The 23,239-nt window shown below is 36.0% G+C and overlaps 1 protein-coding gene across 2 annotated transcripts in view; it reads right to left on the reverse strand.

Moving 5' to 3' along the window:
- Positions 1 to 552: 552 nt before the first annotated feature.
- LOC136805475 (uncharacterized) overlaps positions 553 to 23,239 on the reverse strand; it is a 33,479-nt gene continuing 10,792 nt past the window's right edge. Inside the window, exons 3-14 of one of the 2 annotated variants that reach the window (XM_067062048.1) lie at positions 16,799 to 18,514; positions 7,900 to 10,104; positions 7,351 to 7,493; positions 7,092 to 7,214; positions 6,020 to 6,098; positions 5,668 to 5,817; positions 5,246 to 5,344; positions 4,678 to 4,791; positions 4,118 to 4,216; positions 3,339 to 3,440; positions 1,857 to 1,970; positions 553 to 1,353 (exon numbers count right to left, since the gene is read on the reverse strand). In XM_067062048.1, the coding sequence (XP_066918149.1) occupies positions 1,294 to 1,353; positions 1,857 to 1,970; positions 3,339 to 3,440; positions 4,118 to 4,216; positions 4,678 to 4,791; positions 5,246 to 5,344; positions 5,668 to 5,817; positions 6,020 to 6,098; positions 7,092 to 7,214; positions 7,351 to 7,493; positions 7,900 to 10,104; positions 16,799 to 18,379 (4,869 nt within the window). In that variant the 5' untranslated portion in view covers positions 18,380 to 18,514 and the 3' untranslated portion in view covers positions 553 to 1,293. Of the gene's footprint in view, positions 1,354 to 1,856; positions 1,971 to 3,338; positions 3,441 to 4,117; positions 4,217 to 4,677; positions 4,792 to 5,245; positions 5,345 to 5,667; positions 5,818 to 6,019; positions 6,099 to 7,091; positions 7,215 to 7,350; positions 7,494 to 7,899; positions 10,105 to 12,900; positions 13,412 to 16,798; positions 18,515 to 23,239 lie in introns of those variants that run through there. The other variant, XM_067062049.1, reaches the window with a different exon arrangement.

Consider the following 23,239-nt stretch of genomic DNA (forward strand, 5'->3'; position numbering starts at 1 on the left):
TTCAATCTTTTGCAGATAATTCGAAAAAAAAAAATTGAAACAAAAAGGTTAATTTGCCTCTGTTTTTTACTTTTTCATGTAATAGAAAGCTCTATCTTCACTATCAAGTGGAGGACTATCCTATTTTGCTTCAGAATTGCTCCGCGCCGTGTTGAATGGCCCCTACGGCTTTAGCGGAGTGAGCGCAAGCAAGCGGACTGCATTCTCAAAACGCTCTAGGGAGACCAGGCTGTAAACCAGAGCATAACATATCTAAAACTAGATTGCAAATTAGTTTACAGCCTGAATCCAGTAATAAAAAAGGCTCCCCAGCAGCACCCCTAATCACGCCTTCACGCAAAAAAATTTTCTCCATCACGCATCACGAAAATCGCTAAAATTTGTCATCACGCGAAAAAAAGCCCAAATCACACATCACGCGAAAATATTGATCACGCCATCACGCCAAAAAAAGTCTCTAATCACGCCATCACGCAAGAAAAAAGTCCCAATCATGCACACGCAAACCGCTGGGGGGCCTCATAATAGGAGATAAATTTAAACATTTTGACATAATTTATCATATTTTACGAATATCTTTTAGCTATATTGTATTTCAAAGTTTACATAATCAAGAACTAATCCTAAAATTATTTTCAAAAATGAATAAATTTTTTTGTACATTGTAACAAAATATATATGCATTTTCGTTTATGTTGGACGGTGAAAAAGAATGCGGCTATTATATTTTGATTTTTCCCGACATGGTTCTGACCTTTTTCTTAATCACCATAAAATTTGTGATCGATTGGTATATAATATGTCTATGTTTAAAGTTTAAAATTTTTTTTTTCAAGCAAGAGGGCTAAAAAGGGTTGAAAATCTAAAATCCGCCATTATGGAAATTTGTGCCTGATCCAAATAACGCCACACACGTTTTCTGACTCTTCAAGGACTATACTTTCATGATCAAAAGAAAAAATGACTATACGCCGATGCGCATACGAGACCTAACTCAGCCCCTAGAGTATTTTGTTCTTATGAAGAAAAAAAGGTGAAACTCGAATACTTAGTACTAAAATAGAAAAAAAACATTTAAAAACTATTCAATACAAGGTTAGACCACTAATTCCCAAGTCAAGGCGTTGACAATTTTGTTGAAAATTTTAGTTGTAATCTTTTAAATAAGGACCATATACCGTCCAAAAACATCCATTTATCCTCCAGTCGTGGTTGAGATCGTTAGCGAATAGCGATCATTAAAATCCAACACTACACAACACTAATCGTCGAAAAATGACGGTCTAGATTTTTTTAGCGTCGACCAATCACAGGCGATGGTGAACGACGACCCAATCCAAGCAAAGATTGTTTCTAAAAATGATAAGAAATAGATAAGCTCTACAGAGAACTAAGACAGCAGAATTCAGTTGAGGGGATGAAATATGAGTGTCTCGGCTGGAAGCGGTTTCTCAAGAAATTAAATAACGCATGTTTCGAACTAACAGCTGAAAAAAGCAAAACTGAAAAAACAAAAAAAAGAGCTTCTGGTTATTTTGGTTATTTTGTTTGTCAAAACTGAAACGATAAAAACAACACCACGAAATCAAGGAAAAAAACTGAATACACGGGTTGCAAAATTATATCAATGCAGTCGAAACATGTGATTACTCGAAAAAAGCTCATGTTATTTTATTCCCATGTTACTTGCTCTACAACTTGCAGCTGATAACTTTATTAGTGTCAGCAAATTCAAACCACTCAAATAAATGTCATGTAACAAGCACATAAAAATTTCGAGTAAAAGCGTGATTTGTCTTCAGACTTTAATTTTGCAACCTGTCTATTGAGATTTAATTGCTATTAAAGAATTTTACCGATGGACTGAGTTTAATTTGTCCACGAGCGTCAAAGTTCATGCTTCCATAAATCAATAACGCTAGGTCTTTTCGCCGTGAATCCATGGCTATGCTGAGTGCTGTGCTTCCCTCCTATAAAACAATAAGAAAATACATTACTTTAAAGTTGCTACACCCAGCACAATTAAGTGTTACTCCAAGCTTTATTTAGAGATTTGACTCCAATCCCTTGGAGTTATTTAGAGTTATTTGATGGAAAAATATCACTTTATGAGCGATTTATGACCAAAATGAGGAGAAACCACCACTTCTACATCAAATAACTCCCATTCAGTACAGAAATCGACCATACTCGCTTAAAAGTCTTCTATATAGTTTTTCGAGAGCTTTCAGATTCAGAAATTTCCATAAAAAATGAGCCTTAGGGCTTTAGCCTAGGTTTTCAATAAATGGGTCCAAAAATAAGGGCTACCCTTAAATTTTTCTGGACAGCCCTTCTAATATCAATCCATAGGGTATTAGGCATGTCTGGTCCAAATTTGGTGCTTTGTTCCAAATTTGCACGATAATTACACCAATCAGGTGTACTATTTAGGTAACAAACAAAACAACAAATTAAGAATTTAAAAAAAGCTTTCTCTGACGGTCTGATTTCCCTTCATTTCTCAAAGGCTTCTGTACTTACCTATAACAATTCAAAATTTTCCTTAACACTCAAACGTGCATTTAGGTCAATTACATCAGAATTTTGAGTTTCAACCAATCAGATCGATTTGATAAATTCTACTTTTGATAAGTAGGAAATGAGCGAACCGGTTGAGAGTGGCATCCTAATACATATAATGTAACATTTTATTTGCATTTATTTCAAAAACATTACTATTACTTTGAATATATCTTCCTTGCAAGGAAGGGTTTATGTCAACATCAGGGTTGGACAGCCATAGGGGGCGTAAAATTTATTTTTAAATTCTAAATAGATAATTACAGTGTCATACAATTCTGCTCTCTTACATAAATTTTGCGCCCCTCCTGTCTACGCTACTGTAGTACAAAATCTTCATTGAGTAAGAGTTGTTGTAGAAGTTTTGAGATGTGTAGCAGTGCATTGATGAAGAGGACGGTTCCTAAGGATCACAATTGTTACCCTCGAAAGTCAACATTTTGCCCAAGAGAAATTTACTGTAATGATTAGGCCTTTAGTTTACATTTTCCGCTACTGAAAAGCCGCAGATAAAAGTTTTGATGGTCCTGTTATTGGCTGAAAAAACCACATAAACTCCCTCCATTCCTACTACCTTATTGGGGAAAACTTTGTCGGGGAAAAGTGACGAAATTTTGGCCAAGTGACGAATATTTTTCCCCGACGAAAATTTTCCCCGGCCTTAATGCGTTTACCAACTACCAGCAGGTGACGAATATTTTTCCCCGACAAAAAATTTCACCGGCGAAGTTTTCCCCGATAAGGTATTTCTAAAGGGAAAAAAAATCAATTCTTACGTTATCTTCAACAGTGGCATCGCAATCAGGATTGGCCAACAACATTTTGACAATGTTTGCATTTCCATGTTCACACGCACACATCAACGCACTTGAACCATCCTGAGAAGGGAAAGGAGAAATTTTAACTCATCTAGTCAATCAAAACAAAAACTTCACAAATTCATCTAGCTTGTTATACTTAGTACATCACCTATTCACAGACCCGGTAGGATCTTTTCAGCCAGTGGGTGTAAAAAATAACGGACTGAAACTTGATGGGGATTTTTTATGACTGGGGATTTCAATTATTTTGTTTTAGAGTCAGAAAATTCAGCGGGGATGGGAAAAATAGCATAATATTTTGCAGTCAAGATTAGCTATCTGATTATTGTAGTGGGGACAAAAGGATAATTTTCAACCGGGGACGATATTTTGGCCAATTTTTCCAGTGGGAAGGGGTGCCAGTGGGTCTGTGAGAAGAGGGTGTCTTGGTGGATATCGTAGAATTCTTATTTTCATTTGTGATAGATGATAGGTCTCTTGGTTTATGAAGTGAAATTCCATTTTCACTAAGCACGAAGTCTTTGGTATGAACCTTGATCGAACCCACGGCCGAGAGCACCTTTAGCCGAATGGTCTACCTTCACACTACGGTTTTCTATTTGTCAATACACATGAGAGGGATTGCCGAGGAGAACGGGGAGTTCTCCTAAGAATTCTGGTTCTTTGAGATAATTTTTGACTTTTTTTGATTGAAAAAAATGTTAAATAGGTAGCAGAAAATCTAAAATGCTTACGTCATCAACAGCATTAATATCACATCCAACATCTAACAACAGCTCTACCATATTAGCATGGCCACGGGAGATGGCTAACATCAATGGTGTTTCCCCAGTCTAAGTAAAGATGAACATAATATATTATTCGATGTCTATTGTCGCGTCGTCTAAAGAATTATAGTAGTTAGAGCAAACTTGAGGATTCAGTTTAGAAATTCTTGCTACTTTTAATTCTCAATGACTTAAGGCCGGTCTCGACTTTCGTGCGAAATGGGCGACAGTTTTTTTCTTAACCTTTTTTGACTGAAGAAAAGATTACGTCATAAAAAAGTTTCGCGCGAACAAAACAACTGGAAACTGGAAAGAACTTTCTTTTTAAAGCCTGGAAGTTACCAAAACTTTGACAAGTGAATATTTCGTAAATCTTATAGTTTTCTTCTAGAGACAAAGAACTTGAACAAAGAACAGGACTTTCAGTCCTTTGAATTTGAAAATTTTCAGGACTGCCAGGGATGTCTTTGTTTGAACAAACGAGACCCTGAATCGACATCTTCGTCTTTCTTTAAGTAAAAACAAACCTCGCTGGACTCTTTATTGATATCACCCATTCTGATTAACCTTTGCATGATGTATTTATCATTCTTACGTTCAAAGCCAACCAAAGCTGCCAACATCAGAGGAGAGTACCCGGCCTGGAAAGAAGAAGAAGAGGAAAATTAGTAATGAAAATAAATCAAAAATTAATTCAACGGACCTATATTTTTTAAAGCTAGACAAAAAACTTGATATGGAGATCCAAACTCGAGCCTAGTCCCTTGGTTCGCTATCGTTCTGATAGCACTCACGAAAAGGTTGTATCAAATCAAAGTTGTGTAAGTGGCTCTGGGAACGAGATTGATGTACATCACTAAAACAGCTAACAGCTAACAGCAAGAAAAGGCAAAAATCTTTACAAATCTATACAAATCTATACGTCATTCAACCCTTGTTGACCACTGAGACCCAACCCTTAGATACCTGGGTTGACAGGTTCAATCGAGCGTTTTAATTTGGTAAAGAAAAATAACGTGAAGTTGAACAACGTTGTTTTACATTAGTTGGACATTACGGAACAAACGTTGAAAATTAGCGCTGTGTATTACGTACCTGGTTGACAAGGTCTACACAACATTCACCAGAATCGAGTAGAATGGAAGCCGCTCCTAGATTCTTGTACGTGAATGCGAAATGCAAAGCTGTGTTTCCCTGAAAAGACAAAATAAATGATTTCAGATTCTGGGAACCAAGAAACTAGTAAAGTAAGTCTGAGAACGCAGTCGGAGGCGACCCGAGCAGAACTTTAAAATAAAAAGAAAGGACAATTTTTTGTTTCTTCCGCGCCGCGCAAACACAAATGTTAAAAAGTTCTATTGCTTATTTTATTTTGTCAGCATAGAGGCGCGCAATCTTTCTATATCATGAAAAAGAATATCTTTGAAATTGATCCTAGAATTCTTATAAAATAAAACTGTTCTTATACGAGCAATAAGAAGGCCGAATACTATACAGCTTATTCATTTGTATCTTACCTCGTCATCTGAAAGATTAACGATAGTTTCCAACAGTTCCGGAATACGGTTTTGGAATAGATCAAGGTAACTCTTAACTACGGACGCGTTCGCTCTTCGTTTTTTGACTGTCTTGAACCAGAGAGCTTGTACGATACCCATGTATTTCATCTAAAAAAGGAACGATAACATTTTTATAACAGTGGAACAAGCAAGGTTTTTTGTCTTAGATGGTAGCCATACCGTCATATCCATCACCTTGCAAACCTCTTACCCCCTCATTCCGGTTACCGCATGAAGATTTATAAAAAACATACCAAATTTCGACACAATAAAAAAAAATCGTCGTATAAAATTCCAAAATATATCATACCATTTGGTTTTGTTTCAACGGCTTCTCTCCACTGAAATGACTATGTAACATTTTGCATGCTTGAACCACATCGTCATGACTACAGGAAAAACAAAGATGATGGATTAATTTAAAAACAGGATGCTAGGTGAAAACACCGTTTTTGCAAAAAACACTAAATTTTAAACAAATTCTTGTTCGAACCCCTATTTGGAATAGTTGATGAAATTCACGTCAGTTTTCCCTGGTCATATATGAATCCCATAACTGAGTAGTAACCGCTAAAGGGTAAAAGTAACCATTTAGGATGTAGTTCTTTTCTAGAAATGCTTTCGACCTTACTTGCCAACAGATTCGTTAATTCATGATATTCACGACGTAATGTTTTATGTCGAAGGCTCCGGGTGTTCACCACAGATTTCTGTAAAACCCTAAGGGCTAGATGTCGTGCTTTAAGCTCTTCCAAGCAAAAAAAAGTGAATATCGCAAAAAATATTGCTGCTATTGTTTTCAAAAACCTGCAAAGCTTCTTATTGGTCAAGCGCTGAAACTCTATTGTTATGTCACGTGACCCTAGGTAGGATTTCCTACCTAACCTCGGCACACATTTCAGCTAAAGCGCAACATCTAGCCCTTCGGGTTTATAAATCTATGGTGTACACCACTAATTTCTCATTCAAATAATTAACTACCTTATCGGCCAAAACTTAGTCGGCCCTTACGGACTAAATTTTAGCTTGGTGACTAAAATTAGGACCGACTAAAAATTTGGGCCAAATTGAAAGTTTATAATCAAGCTTTCCTTATTTTTCAGTATTTCAAGCTTACTCCAATTTTCTATCTGCTTGTCAATTTAGAAATGGCCCAAATTTTTAGTCGGTCTTAATTATTAGTCGGCCCTTAGTGACTAAATTTTGTCGAGGTGACTAAAATCAGGGCCGACTAAAATTAAGGCCGACTAAGTTTTGGCCGATAAGGTATAATAAACTATTGGCGAACGCCCAGGGTATTTTTTATGCTTCCGTATAAAACATAACGTCATCAATATCATTAACTGAGTACTGTATCCCGGTTAGACTAGCAACTAACTCACCTTGTCTCTTCAAATCCATCATCTTCATCTTCAGAAAATTCTTCTTTGAATTCTTGTCGAATAAGATCAGCTTCTTCGCTAGATGGAGTCACCGGTGTCAAATCCTTGTACGTCGCTCCAGATCTGAAAATAAATGAGGGATTTAAAATCAGTAATTTTAAGACCAAAATTGATAAATTTTTGAATCCGATATATCCGATTAAAGATCACTGTGAGCCTGAAAATAAAATCATTGAAACAAATCTTGAAGTTCACTCACCTATCATCATCAAGAAGGTCAAGGTTCAAATGTTTTCTTGCGTCACTTCTCTTCAAACCCCCGGATTGTTTGTTTGATAATTTATGCATGCTATCTCTCATCTGTTGTAACGTCTCATCCATATCATCATCATCTAAATCAACCTACGGGGAAAGGTATTGATGGTCTTGAAATGGATTGGGAAAAGAATTATTACAACTTAAAGTTAAGTATATATTTTCCAATACACTTGAATTCTTTTGAGTTTATTGTATGTAGTGTTTAAAGTATTCTGGAAAAAAATATTTTGAAAACACTGAAGACTACTTTTTTTTAAATTTCTAATGTTAAAAAGTCAAACATTATTGGAAAATTATCTAAAAGATTTAATTTGAAGAAGAAAATAAAATAAACGAGCCTCACTGATTTTAGATAATCTTCCTTGAGAATATCTTTCAAATGGTGTATAACTTTTTAACATAGCATATATTTATTGGTGATGAGAAATTGTTCAAAATTAAAATGTCCAAACATTTTTGTCTGAGACAGACTTAAGTAAAGATTGCATACCTTATTTCCGCAATAATGGCAAATGATTGGCTTTTGTTGTTGAGGTTGAACATGACTGTCCCTGGTCATATTCTCAATGTTAAAATCGAAATTGAAATAACTGCTATCTCTTTTACTATTCTTTTCACAGTCCTCACATTTTGTGTCTGTGACGTCATAATCACCAATAGCAACTGATGTCGTTGCCGGTTTATTATTACATTCGTCACAAACGATATTATTAATGTCGTAATCACCTCCGACGCAAATTTCGCGAGTCTTCAAATTGGTGCATTTATCACACCAGATTGTTGTCATGGTTTCGCTGTCACCGATTCCGATTTCACTGGTCTGTAAATTATTACCTACACTAGCGTCTTGGGTCTGCAAATTGTGCCCAACACCCATATTGCGAGTTTGTAAATTATTACCAACACCAAAATCTCTGGTCAGTAAATTGTTCCCGACGCACATGTCACTGGTCTGTAAATTATTACCTACATTGGCATCTAGAGTTTGTATATTGTTTCCAACACCCATATTCCGAGTCTGCAAATTGTTACCAACACAAACGTGTCTGGTCAGTAAAATATTACCTACTCCAATATCTCTGGTCTGTAAATTATCACAGCGATCACAAAAAGTGTCCGAAATTGAAAAATCACCAACTGATATATCACAGACCTGTGGTTTGACACATTCACAAAGTTTATCATCAATACAAGAAGGTGTATCTGAGGTCACGTGACATCCAGTACCAAGGTCACGTGTTTCGAGCGTGCTACACCTATCGCAAATGACGTCAAAAACATTACCGTCACCTATGGCAACAGACACGCTATCTGGTGATCTTTGGACCCCACTATCACGTGTTTCCTTAACTTCCGTCGAGACACATGCGTCTGATTGCTCTGGAAAATATTCCACAGCTCTGTCTACCATCTTGAGGTCCGCTATACCCACTCCGCAACTAAAATCGTTCCCAGGCAACGGATCGACTTGGATACTAGCTGAAGATGTAACCATTGCTACCGTTTGACAACTAATTGACTCTTGTTCAATGGAAGTTTGTGCAGTGTTATCATTAAAGCTTACTTCGTGATCACGCCCAGCGCCCTGGTCTACAAGGGCGGTACTTGAGCATCCGATCATTGACGAAAATGTTTCAAAAGTTTTTTGGGCGGTTTGAGTATGATGGGTGTTAGTGCGTGGCGTTTTTTGACAACTGACTGAATTCATTTGTTTCTCGATTGGATCCAATCCACAATCTTGCATTACAGTTTGAAATGTCTCTGTACCAAAATCAGTCGTCTCCACTGGCTCATTCTGACAGGATGAGTCAGTTGATATAACCTGTTGTTGGATGCCCTTATCCATTTTGTCAAGCCAGGCGGGCGAATCATCTCCTATAAGGATCGAGCTTGTCTCAAGTTGAGCTGTCTGTGAAGAAACATGAGAGATTTCCGTTAAGATTTCGAGCGTCTTTTGAACTCCGACGTCTCTCGTACCTTTCGAGTTTTCTTTCGCAGAATTTTCACGTTTCTCCTTTAAGAGAGCTGCCAACTGACGTTTTTCTTCCTGTAAGACAGCAACTTTGACTTGTAATGTCGATAGTTGGTCTAATTCAGTCTCTTGTTGTTTAGCTTTGTTTAAAACAGGAACCAACTTATCGTAAATTTCCGTTAAAAGATTGTCTGAATTTTCTGCCTCTAGGAGCGGTTGTAGAAATATACTAGCAGGCGAGGTAGGGCGTCTCATGCATATTCTTTGAGCTTTTAACCTGTCGATAGATTCTACATTTCCGTTTGATGCATGCGGAGTGGACGTTGTAAAGTTATCACTGAGCTCGTTTTTCATATGTGATGATAGGAAGGCTTTGGCAATCATCTCTTCTGATATTTCAACACCTGCTCCCTGATCTCCATTTTCCCCTTGTTCGCTGTGAAGCGATTGTAAACTTTCCGCGCGGAGAATCTCGATGTAATCTCTGTACTGTTTATTGTGTTCAGAGAGTTTGATTTCTGGCCTCTTTGGTTTCTTACGGAAAGAGGGCGTTGAACGTCCTGATGAGGGTGATGAGAGATTCGTTGGCGTTCCTTCACCCGATGACGTCATTGAGTGATTTTTGAGTGGGAGGTTAGAAGGGCGGATCATTTTAGAGAACATGGTGGTTGATGAGTCGGGTGTGCTGGCTGGAGAACCGTTCACGCTTCCATCGATGGAGCTCTAAAAGAAAAAAGTTAAGAGTTTTAGGAATTGAAAAGAATGTAAAGTGTCATCCTTCTGGCACAGGATGTACACCGTGCATTGCCTGAAGATTTCGCCAGCACCGTCTAGCAATTGTAAGTTCTACTTTAATTCTGGATATTTTGTTCGCGAATACTTGACTAACTTTCTCCAAAACTTCGTGATTCTATTTTTTGCGATAGCATCAGATAAATCTAAAAAATAACTTACTCAATAATGTTGAAAAACTTCTTACTTTTAAAAGCGTTGGACGTTTGCACTACTTTAATGCACTGAATTACGAACTTTATTCAAAAATCATCAAAATGGAATCAAAAACAAAATAATCATGAAACTTCCAAAAGCTATAAATATTTTTTTCATATCTACAGCATAAATGGATTAGAGGCCGATCATCAAACCATTATCCTATCAAAACTTGGAAACATATCTTGTTAGATAATTAGTGACAAGTTAACTACACCCTAAAAGGTCAGGTGCATAACTTTACATGTTCTTTTCTGTCACCTAGAGACCCGATTTAACAGAATTCGCTTCTAAAACTTGAAAACTTAAGATACAAGAGATAAAGATTTCTTTCAGAGAGATTTCCAAGCACCACCATCACTTTATCATGAAAAGGTATTCCGAAAATTTTTTGATTATTTTCAATGAACTGTTTTCAATTTACTCAAAGCCAATCAAAATTCAACAAAGAAAATTAGTTTAATTATTAAGCTAAGATGGGAAAATGTAAACTCGTATACTTGGGGATAAGGACTTGATTTACTTCCAGTTAAAAAACTTGTCTCAAACATTAAAACATGAAATTTACATGAAATAGACGATACCTCAAATACATCTCCAAACAGCCTTGTAAACTAATAAAAATATCAAATAAACTTTCTGTAGAAAGATACATATGATAGCTAGAAATTGAATACTTTTAAAGCAAAGATGAAATACCGCTGCTATTCAAGTCATTTGAAAGACGTTTCTGTAATGTTGGAGAGATATTGACCGAAATTTGATGCCTAAATGCAGGTTTTTGAAATTAAGATCAGCAATGGAGAGCCGTTACGATTTTAGCATGCAAGCAGTAAAGTTCGGAAAACACTCCTCCTTTGAGATTGTTTGCGATGTTTGATATTATCGCAAAGACATGCAAAGCCTTGAAGAAAATTAAATGTTATGTAAAAAATGAGCGGAAAGAAAAACGGCGGATTAGCATGTTGTGAAGTTGATATTTCAGAGGCAATACACGTTTTTTTTTTTATTAGAACCCAGTTTGTAAGAACATTTAGGCTGAAATTTGGCAAAAATTTAAGAACATTATAAGAACATGTCCAGCCTGAGAATCGAATAGTTTGACGAAATTCGCTTAAAAATCTTTAGATTTCTTAAGGAATTGTGTGCAATTATTACTGTAATTATTCCTCTCATCTAAAAATAATAGCAAATTTACTCGATTTTATTTACCCAATATCGACATTCAAAGGTTTTATTAGATTTTAAGCGAATCGATTTCAAGAACGTCAATAAGAACATTTCAGGCTGAAAATTGATGAGAAAATAGGCACATCCAGCCTCAGCTAAAATTAAGACGTTCTAATAAAAAAAAAATGTGTATTTCATTCACTTGTTTATTTTACATACTTATTCATTTCTACCTTATTTCAAAAATTCATACTTCAGAGGTCTAAAGAAAAGAAGGTTTTCCGGATATTTAGAAGATTTCATTCCACTCAAGACATACGTGTGACATATGCGAGATGCGGTAATAGTAAGAATTGACAAAAGCCCAATCTCTTGAAAACTTTCGGATACAATTCGAATACTTTAATCGTAGCTTAATTTCGCGAGCCAAAATTATTTTTGGATTTATTTTAGCAATTTCGCTTATTGAAAAATCTCGCGCGGGTTTAATTTCGCGAATAAGTCAATAAAGAAAGCCGAAATTGGCTTTCTAACAAATAGCAAATTTACAGGGTATTTTATCCGAAAATCTAAGCAAATAGCAATTTCTTGTGGATTTAATTGCCAGTCAGCAATCTTACGCGATATTCGTAAAAAAAGTAAATGCGAAATCAAGTCTCATAGAAATTGATCAGATTAAAGTCCTAAAGTTTTGAATCAAAGAAGAGTTGATTAAAACCAAAAAATCCATGACTTTGTTTATCGCTGTTGCTTGAGCCTGCTAATCGGGTATCTAGGTTGTACCATACAACAGCAAACAAGGAAGGAAAAGAGATCTAATACAATATTTAAGTTTGCTAACACTCTATTGGTCTCTAAGGTAACAAATGAACCACGTAGCATTCGTTGCTTAATACCATCTGTTAAGGATTGTTGTTTAACATAGTGTGTATTTTTATGATGGGTATCATATATATCAACATACACGCTTCACAACACGGGGCGAGGGCTAGGTTGCTGTCATCCACTAACAAATTTGTGTTTCTTATACTACAAGTGGTTTTTAGAAGTCTGCGATTGAGACAAGGTGAGGCCAGCAAGATATGGCATGTTATGGGCACGCGCGTAATCTTGATCCTTTCTCAGCACTGAATTAACTTTTTAAGCTACTACACGGTCCCCAGCGTCGCAAACGCCGGGTTAAGTTATGTAAACACTTGAAGTAAATCACGTAGTTTGACGAGGAAGATTTTAGTCTTGAGAGTGAGTAGCATGGATTGTGACACATAATAATACATAGCTTAAACCGCATTTATTACAAACTAAACCGACAAAACCGACTTCCCATAAAATGATTTTGATCGGGTTTAATGTATTTACCTGACTGTCGTCCAAAATAGAATTGACATTAATCTCGTCACATGACACATAAAATAATTTTGATTTCCGGTTCCGCTTTTTACGCGCGGCTACGTCAGAATTGCCGTCAACGAACAAATTAACCGGCTCCGAATGCACATTGATAATGAGGCCAGATTTCATTTTTTCCCGATCACCCGTCTCAGCATTCTCAAATTCTTCGTTTGTTGGAGTGTGTGGAGGCGATGCGGAATCTCCGCTTCCATTCTGGTTAGCGTTCACTTCAATGTAATCGCAAGTGACGTAAAATAATTTCGAGCGGCGGTTCAATTTCTTTTGACGGTCTCCTTCTTCAGTTTGGGGGTTCTTGATTCGTCGAATTATCCGCTGAGACATGATGATGTTTGTTTATGAAAGAGTTCGAATTCGTCCAGTGTTCAAAACTTTCAATATTCAACACATTTTCAACGATTTCTCTACATTTTGTATTCCATTGTTTTAAGATTTAATTTTATAAGTAACTGTAATTAAATAGAGTGGGGTCGAATTCATGAGCTAAATATTGAGAAGTTGTTATCCAAGAACCTATACATTCTTCACGAGAATTGTACTTAGTTTTCAACAGGATTTGACTGTGAAAATACGTATGGTTATACCAAGAAACTTGATTATACATCATCTTTTCATACATCTAAAGGGTGAAATGTACATAGAAATATCAAACAAAAACAAACCCAGCAAACTTAGTACAATCTAATATGAAAAACACATAATTCAATAAAGGATTCGGGTTTTAAACTGAATTAAGATTCACTCTTTCAAAAAGTATATTTCTTTCATATCCTTAGTAAAAAACCATTTCACTGACCTTTGAACCCGAATCAGACAGTGAACAAATTCCTTCCGATGAAATCTCCATGAATCCCGGAAGCTTTGTGAGGTGTATCCGAAGTGTGACAATATACGTCATGACACGAGAGAGGGTATTATTTGCTTTGATTGCATGGAAAAACAATATTGGTTTTATTTGGCATTCAAACATTTAAGGTTTTCAACAGATTTTTCTCCATAAGAGATGAGACTTTAAACTCAAAATCGGAGGGAAACGAAAATTAAAGGGGTCATTTGTGGTTTAACGCAGGTAAGATTCGAATTACAGGGAGTGAAAATTGTTCTTAAACCAGACCAGATGGAGTAAGGAAGTCCATGTCTTGTAAGTCCATTCGTTTAACAAAAGAACAAAGTCCGAATTTTATCAGTCAAATGTATGAGTTGTTGAAACACACATACCGACAAAAAGAAGATTTTCCCGATCATAGGAGAACAAGTATAGTATCTGAAAAGAGTCCTTCATCTAAAAATTCATGGTAACTGACCAAGGTGTATTTATAACCCTGGTCTAAATCACGTGTTGACAGCTCCCTCACATCAGAATTTTCACATTGATAAAATTGGAATATGAATTCCAAACAACAAAATAATTAAATATTCCAGGATAAGTATCCACCCGACCGATTGCCCATGGACTATTTACTCCCTAGAAAAATACCCCTGAGGAATTTACCCTCAGGACAAATGCCCTTTAGGACAATTTTCCCTTAAAAAATAATCACAAAAATACCAAAAAAAAATTGACTCCAAGCACACAGTACTTTCATTATCTACAAGCAAACATCATTTTCCATTCCCCAGTAGCAACACATCCATCAAAGTATGAAAATTCCTTCAACCGTCGCTATTTTCACAGTTACATCTCTTAAAACAAGAAACAATTGAATCAACATACAAAACCATCCATCAAATGGACATGTCCTGAACGACCGCGCGTCAACGAATGAACGACTGTGCGGATGTCTTATGAACGTTCTATTATAAGGTTTTGTTTATGTTTTAGACGATACAATTAAAAAAAAGTAAAACAAATGGAGGCAATGTTTATAAATACAATATTTGCTCGTTTATTCAGAGATTAAAGTCTTGTTTATATTGCAAGCCCGTAATAAGGCTTTGTTTAGATGACAATCTAAAGTAACCAACTTTATAAGAACATAATTTTGTTATTTTGAGTGATTATTGGATAGACCAAATAGGTTCTAAAGCCTGTTAGAATCAAAAATTTGATTCGAAGTGAGGTTCCTCTATTGTCTCAAAACATATTTAATAAAAAAAACTCTTCGGAATTTCACAAATCTCGTATTTATTGTAGACCTCATAAATAACATATACAACGTTTCTGTGCTTATAAAGGAATGATTCGCCCTAACATTTGGTATCCAACTTTTTTCTTTGAAGCCTTAATTGTGAATAAAACCCTTGTTTATAAACCAGATTTGTTTCATTTTGTGATATTTATCATACTTTCACATAGAAACAAAGTTTATTTTTAATTCGATTAAAGGTCCGATTGACTCATCTCAGATGACCTTTCATAGTCTTGGAGCAAACAATAAAGTCTCTTTATGAATTCATATATCACGATTCTGCCTCAAACAACATCTCCCAGGACAACAGTTAGTTAGAACACCCCTATGTTAAAGACCAAATGGGACCCCCGCCAACTGGAAAATTTGGGAAAATTTGGCCAAAGTTTTGGTCCCCGTTGGGAAAAATATCATACAATTCAGCCCAACCGGGAAAATTACTTTCATTTCATTCCCATTTAAATTCAATTTAAAAATGTAACACTCCAAAACCATCCCCGCTGGTTCGGAGCTTGGAACAATGGATTTTATATCCCCACTTGGATATCGATAGATTTTTATTCTCGAAAAAGTTCGTCCGGGGCAGTGAGACAGGGGTGTGTTAGATACATGCGTGTAGGGAAACGACAAATAGCCGATGAACCTAAGGATTGCGTTTGACATTACTTTGGATAAATGATATCAAAAATTGAAATCATTCATGTACCTCCAATCAGCTCCAATATGCCATTGAACGCAATCCCATTGTAAAGTAAAATTGATAGGCGTACAAACAAAGGTCGATTACTAATTCCAATTATGTTTTTCCTTCCATAAACAATATCTAAATGATATGAAACTTCATCTTTAAGTTTTAGCCGTACTGACTCTGCTAATTTATGTCAAGATAGCTGAGGGATATTTTTACTGGAAGCTGGAATACGACAAAACTCAAAAACTCAGTTTCAAACCATCTTCAGGAGAAAACGATTTTTTACTTCAATTCATTCTTCATTTTCTTCATGTTCTAATCTTCACATAAAGGATATAAAACTTAATTGCTTTTTGAAAGACGGGTTCATAATTATCACCCAGATGGCGCTTCATTACATAATGGATAAGATAAGTAGCGACATGCGCGCCGGAAATACCATAATTTGAATTACATATCTTGAATTACATATCTAACTATAATAATCAAAACTTGTATTTTGGAATCACGTAAGGCATTTCTGTCTTAGAGGTAATGAGGTACAACCGAAGGCTAGTGGCGGAATATTCAACCTTCCGGCTTGGCAAGAAAAGTCGCAAGATTTGGGCTGGTATTCAAACAACGAATTTAATCTACAGCTTGCATTGTTTCACATGATGCGTTTCTTAAAGCCTGACAGTATGAGTGTTACTATCAATAAAACCTCATTATTGCTTAGAGGCTTGGGGTCTCAATCACAGATTTCTGTAATGCCCAAAGAGCTAGATAGAGTGCCTTAAGCATTTCCAAGCAAAAAAGTGAATATCGCAAAAAGTTGTTGCTATTGTTTTTGAAAACCCGTGAAGCTTCTGATTGGTCAAGCGCTGAAATTCTATTGTAATATCACGTGACCTAGGTAGAATTTCCCATCGAACCACGGGCGGCACACTTTTCAGCTAAATCGCACCATCTAGCCCTTCGGGCTTTTATATCTATGGTCTCAATGCTCTATAAACCGAGAAAAAAAAATAAGGAAAATGACTCTTACCGATATTTTTGGAATAGCAAAATCCTTTGGCACTTCATGATCCATTGAACATTCTTCAATTGTGACATATTCTTCTTCAATATATGGTGGTTCAGAATGAGTTGTTTTCCTTGGTGCATCTTTGGAGATTAGTTCGATTCTGTCTGGTGCTTGATGAACGGGTACAGCGTATTCTTTTGTTTGCAGGACTTCTATGACTGGCATTTTAGCAACACGAGAATGTTGTTCTACTGCTGCTTTATTAGCGTTTGGGAAATTTTGTTCGTGGTCTGAAGGCCGAGATGTTAAATTATGTTCTAGCGGTTCATGACTTAATAAGGAGTCAGGTTGTTGAGCGGATTGAGAGGATGGTGAATATTTCTGAAAGGATTTACTCGAGGGAGGTGATATTTTTCGTATCAAGCCTTGATTAATTGGTGATTGCGGTGTTGGTGGTTGTCTGTGTGATGGAGTGGAAGTGGTTTTGGGTTCTTCTGGTTTGATAGAGAACTTGAATGAATTTTGAGACGGCGAACCTTTGGTTGAAGGACTGTATGAATGCTGGTTTGTGAAATTATTGGGTGCTTGATATTCATCTGCTTTGTATAAAAGTTTTGGAGATGTTTGACTGGTTGAGGTTGCAAATCTAACGACTGTAGATGGTTCTGCTACTGGTGAATGATTTGGTGGAGGCACAGGATGAATAGCACGACTTTTGCATTGTATAGGTGAAGGTTTTTGGATGCCTTCTTGCATATTTTGTATTTCGAGTGTGGATGGTCTCAGACGCTGTGAACGATTACCACTAGAGGTTTTATCGGAGTCATTGATTGGTGATATAGTTCTTTCTATGGAGGTGACAGATATTGATGGTTGAGAAGAATGTGTATATTTGTTCGGTAGAATGTCTCTTCCCAGGGATGAAATTAACGGTTGGGATGAATGCTTCATTGTAGGAGACATGGCACTTTCTGAAGTGTTATCAACACTCTCTTGTGACGAGAACAAATCACTTTTATGAGCGTTTCTTAACAAATAGATCGCTTCGAGAACCTCCATTTTCATACCACTCGCAATTTCGAGATCGCTTAAGGAGTTCTGCCATCCATCTTCGAGTTCTGTTGACAAAGCTCGGCGCCGTAACTCACGACATATGTTTTGAATCTCGTGTCGGCTGAAAATTTCTTCTCGTCTTAAATGTCGTTGAAGTCTTTGTTGTATTATATCATACATTGTTTCGAAATTTTCACTTTGGAAGTTTTGGGTTTCATCTTCGCTTATGCTACTGGAGCTCTCAACACTTGACTTTCTTTCCCAGTACGACTTCTGATAGTAAGGATGATTTGTATTAGTATTTTGTGTGGGATATCGAGGCACTAACGGCGTTTTTTGTTCGGGTGGAGGCATGTTCGGTTGACTCGATGCCCTGCGTAGATGTTTGTGTTCTCGATTGCCAGCATGGTTGAATAATTGAGACGCAGCTATTGTTTGGATGTCCGAGACAACTTTTTGCTGGTTGTGTAAATTCTTGGCTCGTTTAAGCGAACTAAAGTCACGTGTCCAGTTGTTTGTCCGGTTGTTATGGTGACGTTCAAGAGACATTTTGATTTGCGTTGGTAAGTTGAGTTGGATTTTTAAGTTGATGAGGTTTCGGGCGGTTGTTGGCGGAGGGTGGGATTTACCGCCTCAATAATACATTGTTATTGTTTTTCCAATCATTTGTTTGTTGGTTGTTCTCTAAAGAAGAAAAAGAAAAAGACTTTAGTTTATATCATTCAAAACTTTACTAAAAAATCCATCTATAAAATGACATCCCAGTCCCAAACAAGAGGGCTTTACTCCCTCTAGAATCACATATAGTTATCTGCCTGATTGTTATCTTCATCTGAAAAGCCAAGAAGGTCATAAAAAGTTGACAATAATTCAACCGTAAATTACAATAAATACCGCAAAAAAGCAGTTGCGAGGCGATAAACTAAACATTGTGATAAATGACTTCGAAAACATGTCAGAATATTTTGAAGTCATAATAGACATTTTGATTACGTTACAAACATCACTTGCCTCGTTTTAACTTATTGCCGTGGTGATTTAATTCCAGCAGATTTTAATAAAACTACTTTCTAATCATAAAAAAATCATTTAATGTCTCAAGGGATATAATCACCATGGTACTTGTTTGATTATGAGACAAGTGATGTTCGTGACGTAATTTATGGTCTATCGCAGTAAAAGATTATCTTATCAAATACTTGAAACATCCTATTTTCTGGTCAACAATAAACAAACTGATCTCTGGACAGGCTTGAGTAGTTAATCTATTCATTGTATATGCCCTGAATTCCAATATTCTCCTTTTTTGGACCAATAAACAGTCTTGACCCCAAGCTTCGATTCGCCCTTCTTTATGGATGAACCTATTCTAATGTGTTTAGATCGAAAAGGTATACAACAGAAGCAAAATACTCAATCTAACACTCTAATTTTAGTGAATTTAGCTTGTTAAAGAAATACATGCCTGTCTCTCAATTTCAGCTTCGCTAGGGCTATAAGTTCCTTAAAAGAAAAAATTTTGGTGGCGGAAATTTAACTTGGTAGTTGAAGAATATTTTTCGTGCTCGAAAATCGTTTTTAAAATAAGCTAAAACTTTTTTTTTTAAACTTGTAATTTGGCGGATGGCGGAAAAAAGGAATTTTGGCGGGAGCATAATTTAGCAAATTTTGGGTAAATCCACAAAATTTTCTTTTCACCAGAGTATCTCCCTTTAAGGTAAATCCAACTATCACTAAGGCTCCTCAAACACAAAAGCTTGATTCGAATCTCTTTCAGTTTTAGTTGCAAATAAGCCATCTTACAACAAACCTAATAGCCGGCACTTTTGTAGAACCAGTCCGAACAGTACAACGTCAGAGTACTTACTTACAGACTAGAGAGCTGCAACCTTGAACATTTGAAAGTAGCTCAACTGCGTTTTTCAGTATTTAAAATAATTTGAAAAACAAGACATTCCTATCACATAAAATGATGGCAACGAGAGTTCCAAAGAGAAAACTAAACATAAAAAAAACTACAAATTCACTTCTTGAGTTACAAGCAAAATAAACCTTATCAACCAGCCTTGCAAAGTAAAACGTTTTCATTATACGAACGTGTTAAATAAAGAAATCACTATCAAAAATTGAATGCCGTTATTTGACAGGAAAATAGCATGTTTTTGAGGATCTAATTTCAAATGACTTCCCTCTTCTCAGATTCTGTAGGTCGTCAAATTGCAAGTTCTTTCAAGTAGATTGATATTTTTGAGTGTTGATTGCTTATAAGACGTAAATCAAAAAAGTCATTAAAGATTTTGTTTTTAAATAAACGTGATATCGTTTGCTTACTCATCAATTTTAATTTACAAGCTTTTTCACATTGGATCGACACGGATGTGGAGCAAGATTGATTAGAAAGAGGAAAAGAAAAACATTTTTTGTTTATATCAGCACAATATAACAATAGGAAGACACTGTCCTGATATCAAACATGTGTCTGATATGAAACAGGAACACTTATGTAAAAATAAAACCTTTAGGATTGGAATAGAATCACCATGGAAAGTAAGTCTACAGTAGAATGCCCAAAGCTTGGGACTTACAATACTATTTTCTTACATCTTGGCTCAAAGCCGTCGTATATTTAACGAAAAAAGTTTCTGTCCAACAAAAGGGTGTCCCGAAAAAAGGTCGTGTGTCAGAACACAACTACAAGTAGAAAGGTTTTTGTGTGTGTATGTCTAGTTTCTCACTTAAATGCAACAACTTATGAACATAATTGGAATTTTAATTGTGTAATACAACACTTTAATGAACGACTCATTCAAACAAAGTAAAAAGACATTAACGATTGCATTACAGTGAAAACACGCAATATTTTGACATACACACACAAAAATACTTTTCTACATGTAGTCGCGTTCTGAAACAGTATTTTTTTTGGGACACCTTGTATAATTCACTCAGGAGATTTTGGTGGCAGAGCAGGTGTATGCATTTCGTCCTGTCCTTATTTGGACTCGTCAGCACAACATATATACTGCTACTCTTAGGTTCCAAATAAACGCCCTCCCCCCCTCCGTGTGTTAATTTTTCGAAAATTTCTCAGCCCCCTGTACCTTATTAGGATTCCCCCTGTTTATTGATTTTTAAGAACCTTTTGAGCTTTCAAAGAGAAGATCCCTTATTTCTCTCTAAATAGCCTGATTTTACCCTATATTTACCTTATTTTTGGGTTTTCGGAAGTACAATGTCCCAACCCCGGCAATTAGGCCCCCCCCCGTTTATCAAAATTTTGAAAATGTTGTACCTTATTCGAACCCCCCGCTTATTTGGAACTTAAGAGTACACCCAAGTTTACAACTTCCTTAATTTTCGACCCGCTGCCTGCTTACTGTCACCATAAATAACAACTCTTTATTATAATAAAGGTTATGTTTTTACAAGTGTTACCGTTTCATATCAGACACGTATTTCATATCAGGACAGTGTCTTGCTATTGTTATTATTATGCTGATATAAGCAAACAATGTTTTTCTTTTCCTATTTCTGACCAATCTTGCTCCACATCCGTGTCAATCCAATGTGAAACAGCTTGTGTATCATAGTTTGCACTCAAAAAAGAATGTACACTAAAGGAGTACAAACGAAAATTGTCAAAAATTGTCAAAAGGAAAATTCACTCTCCCCCGCCTAAAGTTTTTTTTAAATTTCGATTCGAATCTAAATCTTTTATGGTTCAATTACAAACTTACTTTGCAAAACTAGATAAGCTGTTTTTGTTCATATAAAATTTGCAAAAAGTATTACACGAGCTTATCTTAAAGATTTTAAGACCTACTAGATTATAAAATGAAAGAATTTGAAGTTTCTCTGAGTGGGCCATATAAAACAGATTTTGATGAGGGCTTATAACTGAATTTCTAGAGTCGCTTAAAATTCATAAATGTTTAAATCTGAGAACTTCAATAGTTGAAGGTTTTATTTTTACATAGTATTCCCGTTTCATATCAGACACATATTTCATATCAGGAAAGTGTCTTATATTGTTATATTGTGCTAATATAAGCAAAAAAAATGCTTTTCTTTTCCTGTTTCTGGCCATCTTGCTCCACATCCGTGTCAATCCAATGTGAAAAAGCTTATGAATTAAAATTGAATTGTAAACGACGATATCACTTTTATTTGAAAACAAAACCTCAGTAATGAATCTCAAAAGGTGAGAGATTTGATTCATCACAAATACAGGTGACGCTCTCTAATTTGATTTTCTACTATTCGATAATATTGAGAGTCACCGTCAATAAGAAACTCTCATAAACGACATTCTACTGCTCGATACACTCATTTATTCGATGAAAATTGAAATAAAGGGCGTCAACTGCAGGCCTATTAAATATTCGACGGCAAATATTATTAAGGTCCAAAGCAGTCATTGGTAATCAGGACACATGGGCCCCGTCAACGGGGGGGGGGTCCATGGCCCCCCACTTTTTGGAAGACCATGTCATACGTTTTTAAGAGTTACTATTTTAAGCTGGTTTGAGACCAAATCAAACCACAAAAACTATTATTCTCCCCAAATATTATATCATTTTAAGGTGTTTTGAGGGTGTAAAAAGTGAAAAATTTTCTTCGTCGCCGAACCATGGTGGGCGACATTTTTTTCCAAAATGTTGGCCCCCTCACTCAAAATGGCTCGCCGGGGCCCATGGGACAAGCAGCCAATTCCTATTTATCAATATTCTTGAAGACTTTTTATCTGATGAATTGGAGCCATTATTATGATTATTTTGATGAAATCCTATTTATAAGTTGGTAGCTTTTTTATCATTTATGGTAAAATTTTGGAATGCCTTCCATTTTTATTAGACTGTGTATAGAAAATACACGAGGGTTTTAAGATAAAGGCTGATCTTAGCATCATATGATAAGAAGTCTTTAAATATCTTTAAAAACCTACATTTGAGATTATCAATATTATAAGACGTTGTAATTCTTGCCTTATTCTTACGTAAGAAAATTATTTATTAAAACTCTTTACGTAACGTTGCATCAATTACAGTATCACGAGAAAAAAACATAAAATTAGAGCCAGCGTGATAACGTTTTTCCTCGAATCAATCATATTGCACTCTCAAGGTACTCAACTTGGTTCGAGATGTAGAACTTTTAAGTTAGAGGTTTATAGATAATGCAGAACCGGACAAGTTTCAACAAATCTCACAAGTGATACCACGATAGGGTAAAATTCATTCGGAGGCTAAATTCCGACCTTTAAAATTTCCCTACTTTGAGACAGTGTTTTGGAGTTTCAAACAAAGAGAACCTTATCGCAAAAATGAAAGAATTCCACTATATTATCTAAATGAACAACATTTTTCGTCCAAATTAAGAGCTACACCATAATAATGCAGAAAATACATT

This window comes from Clytia hemisphaerica, unplaced genomic scaffold (genome assembly GCF_902728285.1).
Source record: "Clytia hemisphaerica strain Z4C2 unplaced genomic scaffold, Clytia hemisphaerica genome assembly, whole genome shotgun sequence".
Lineage (NCBI taxonomy): Eukaryota > Metazoa > Cnidaria > Hydrozoa > Leptothecata > Clytiidae > Clytia > Clytia hemisphaerica.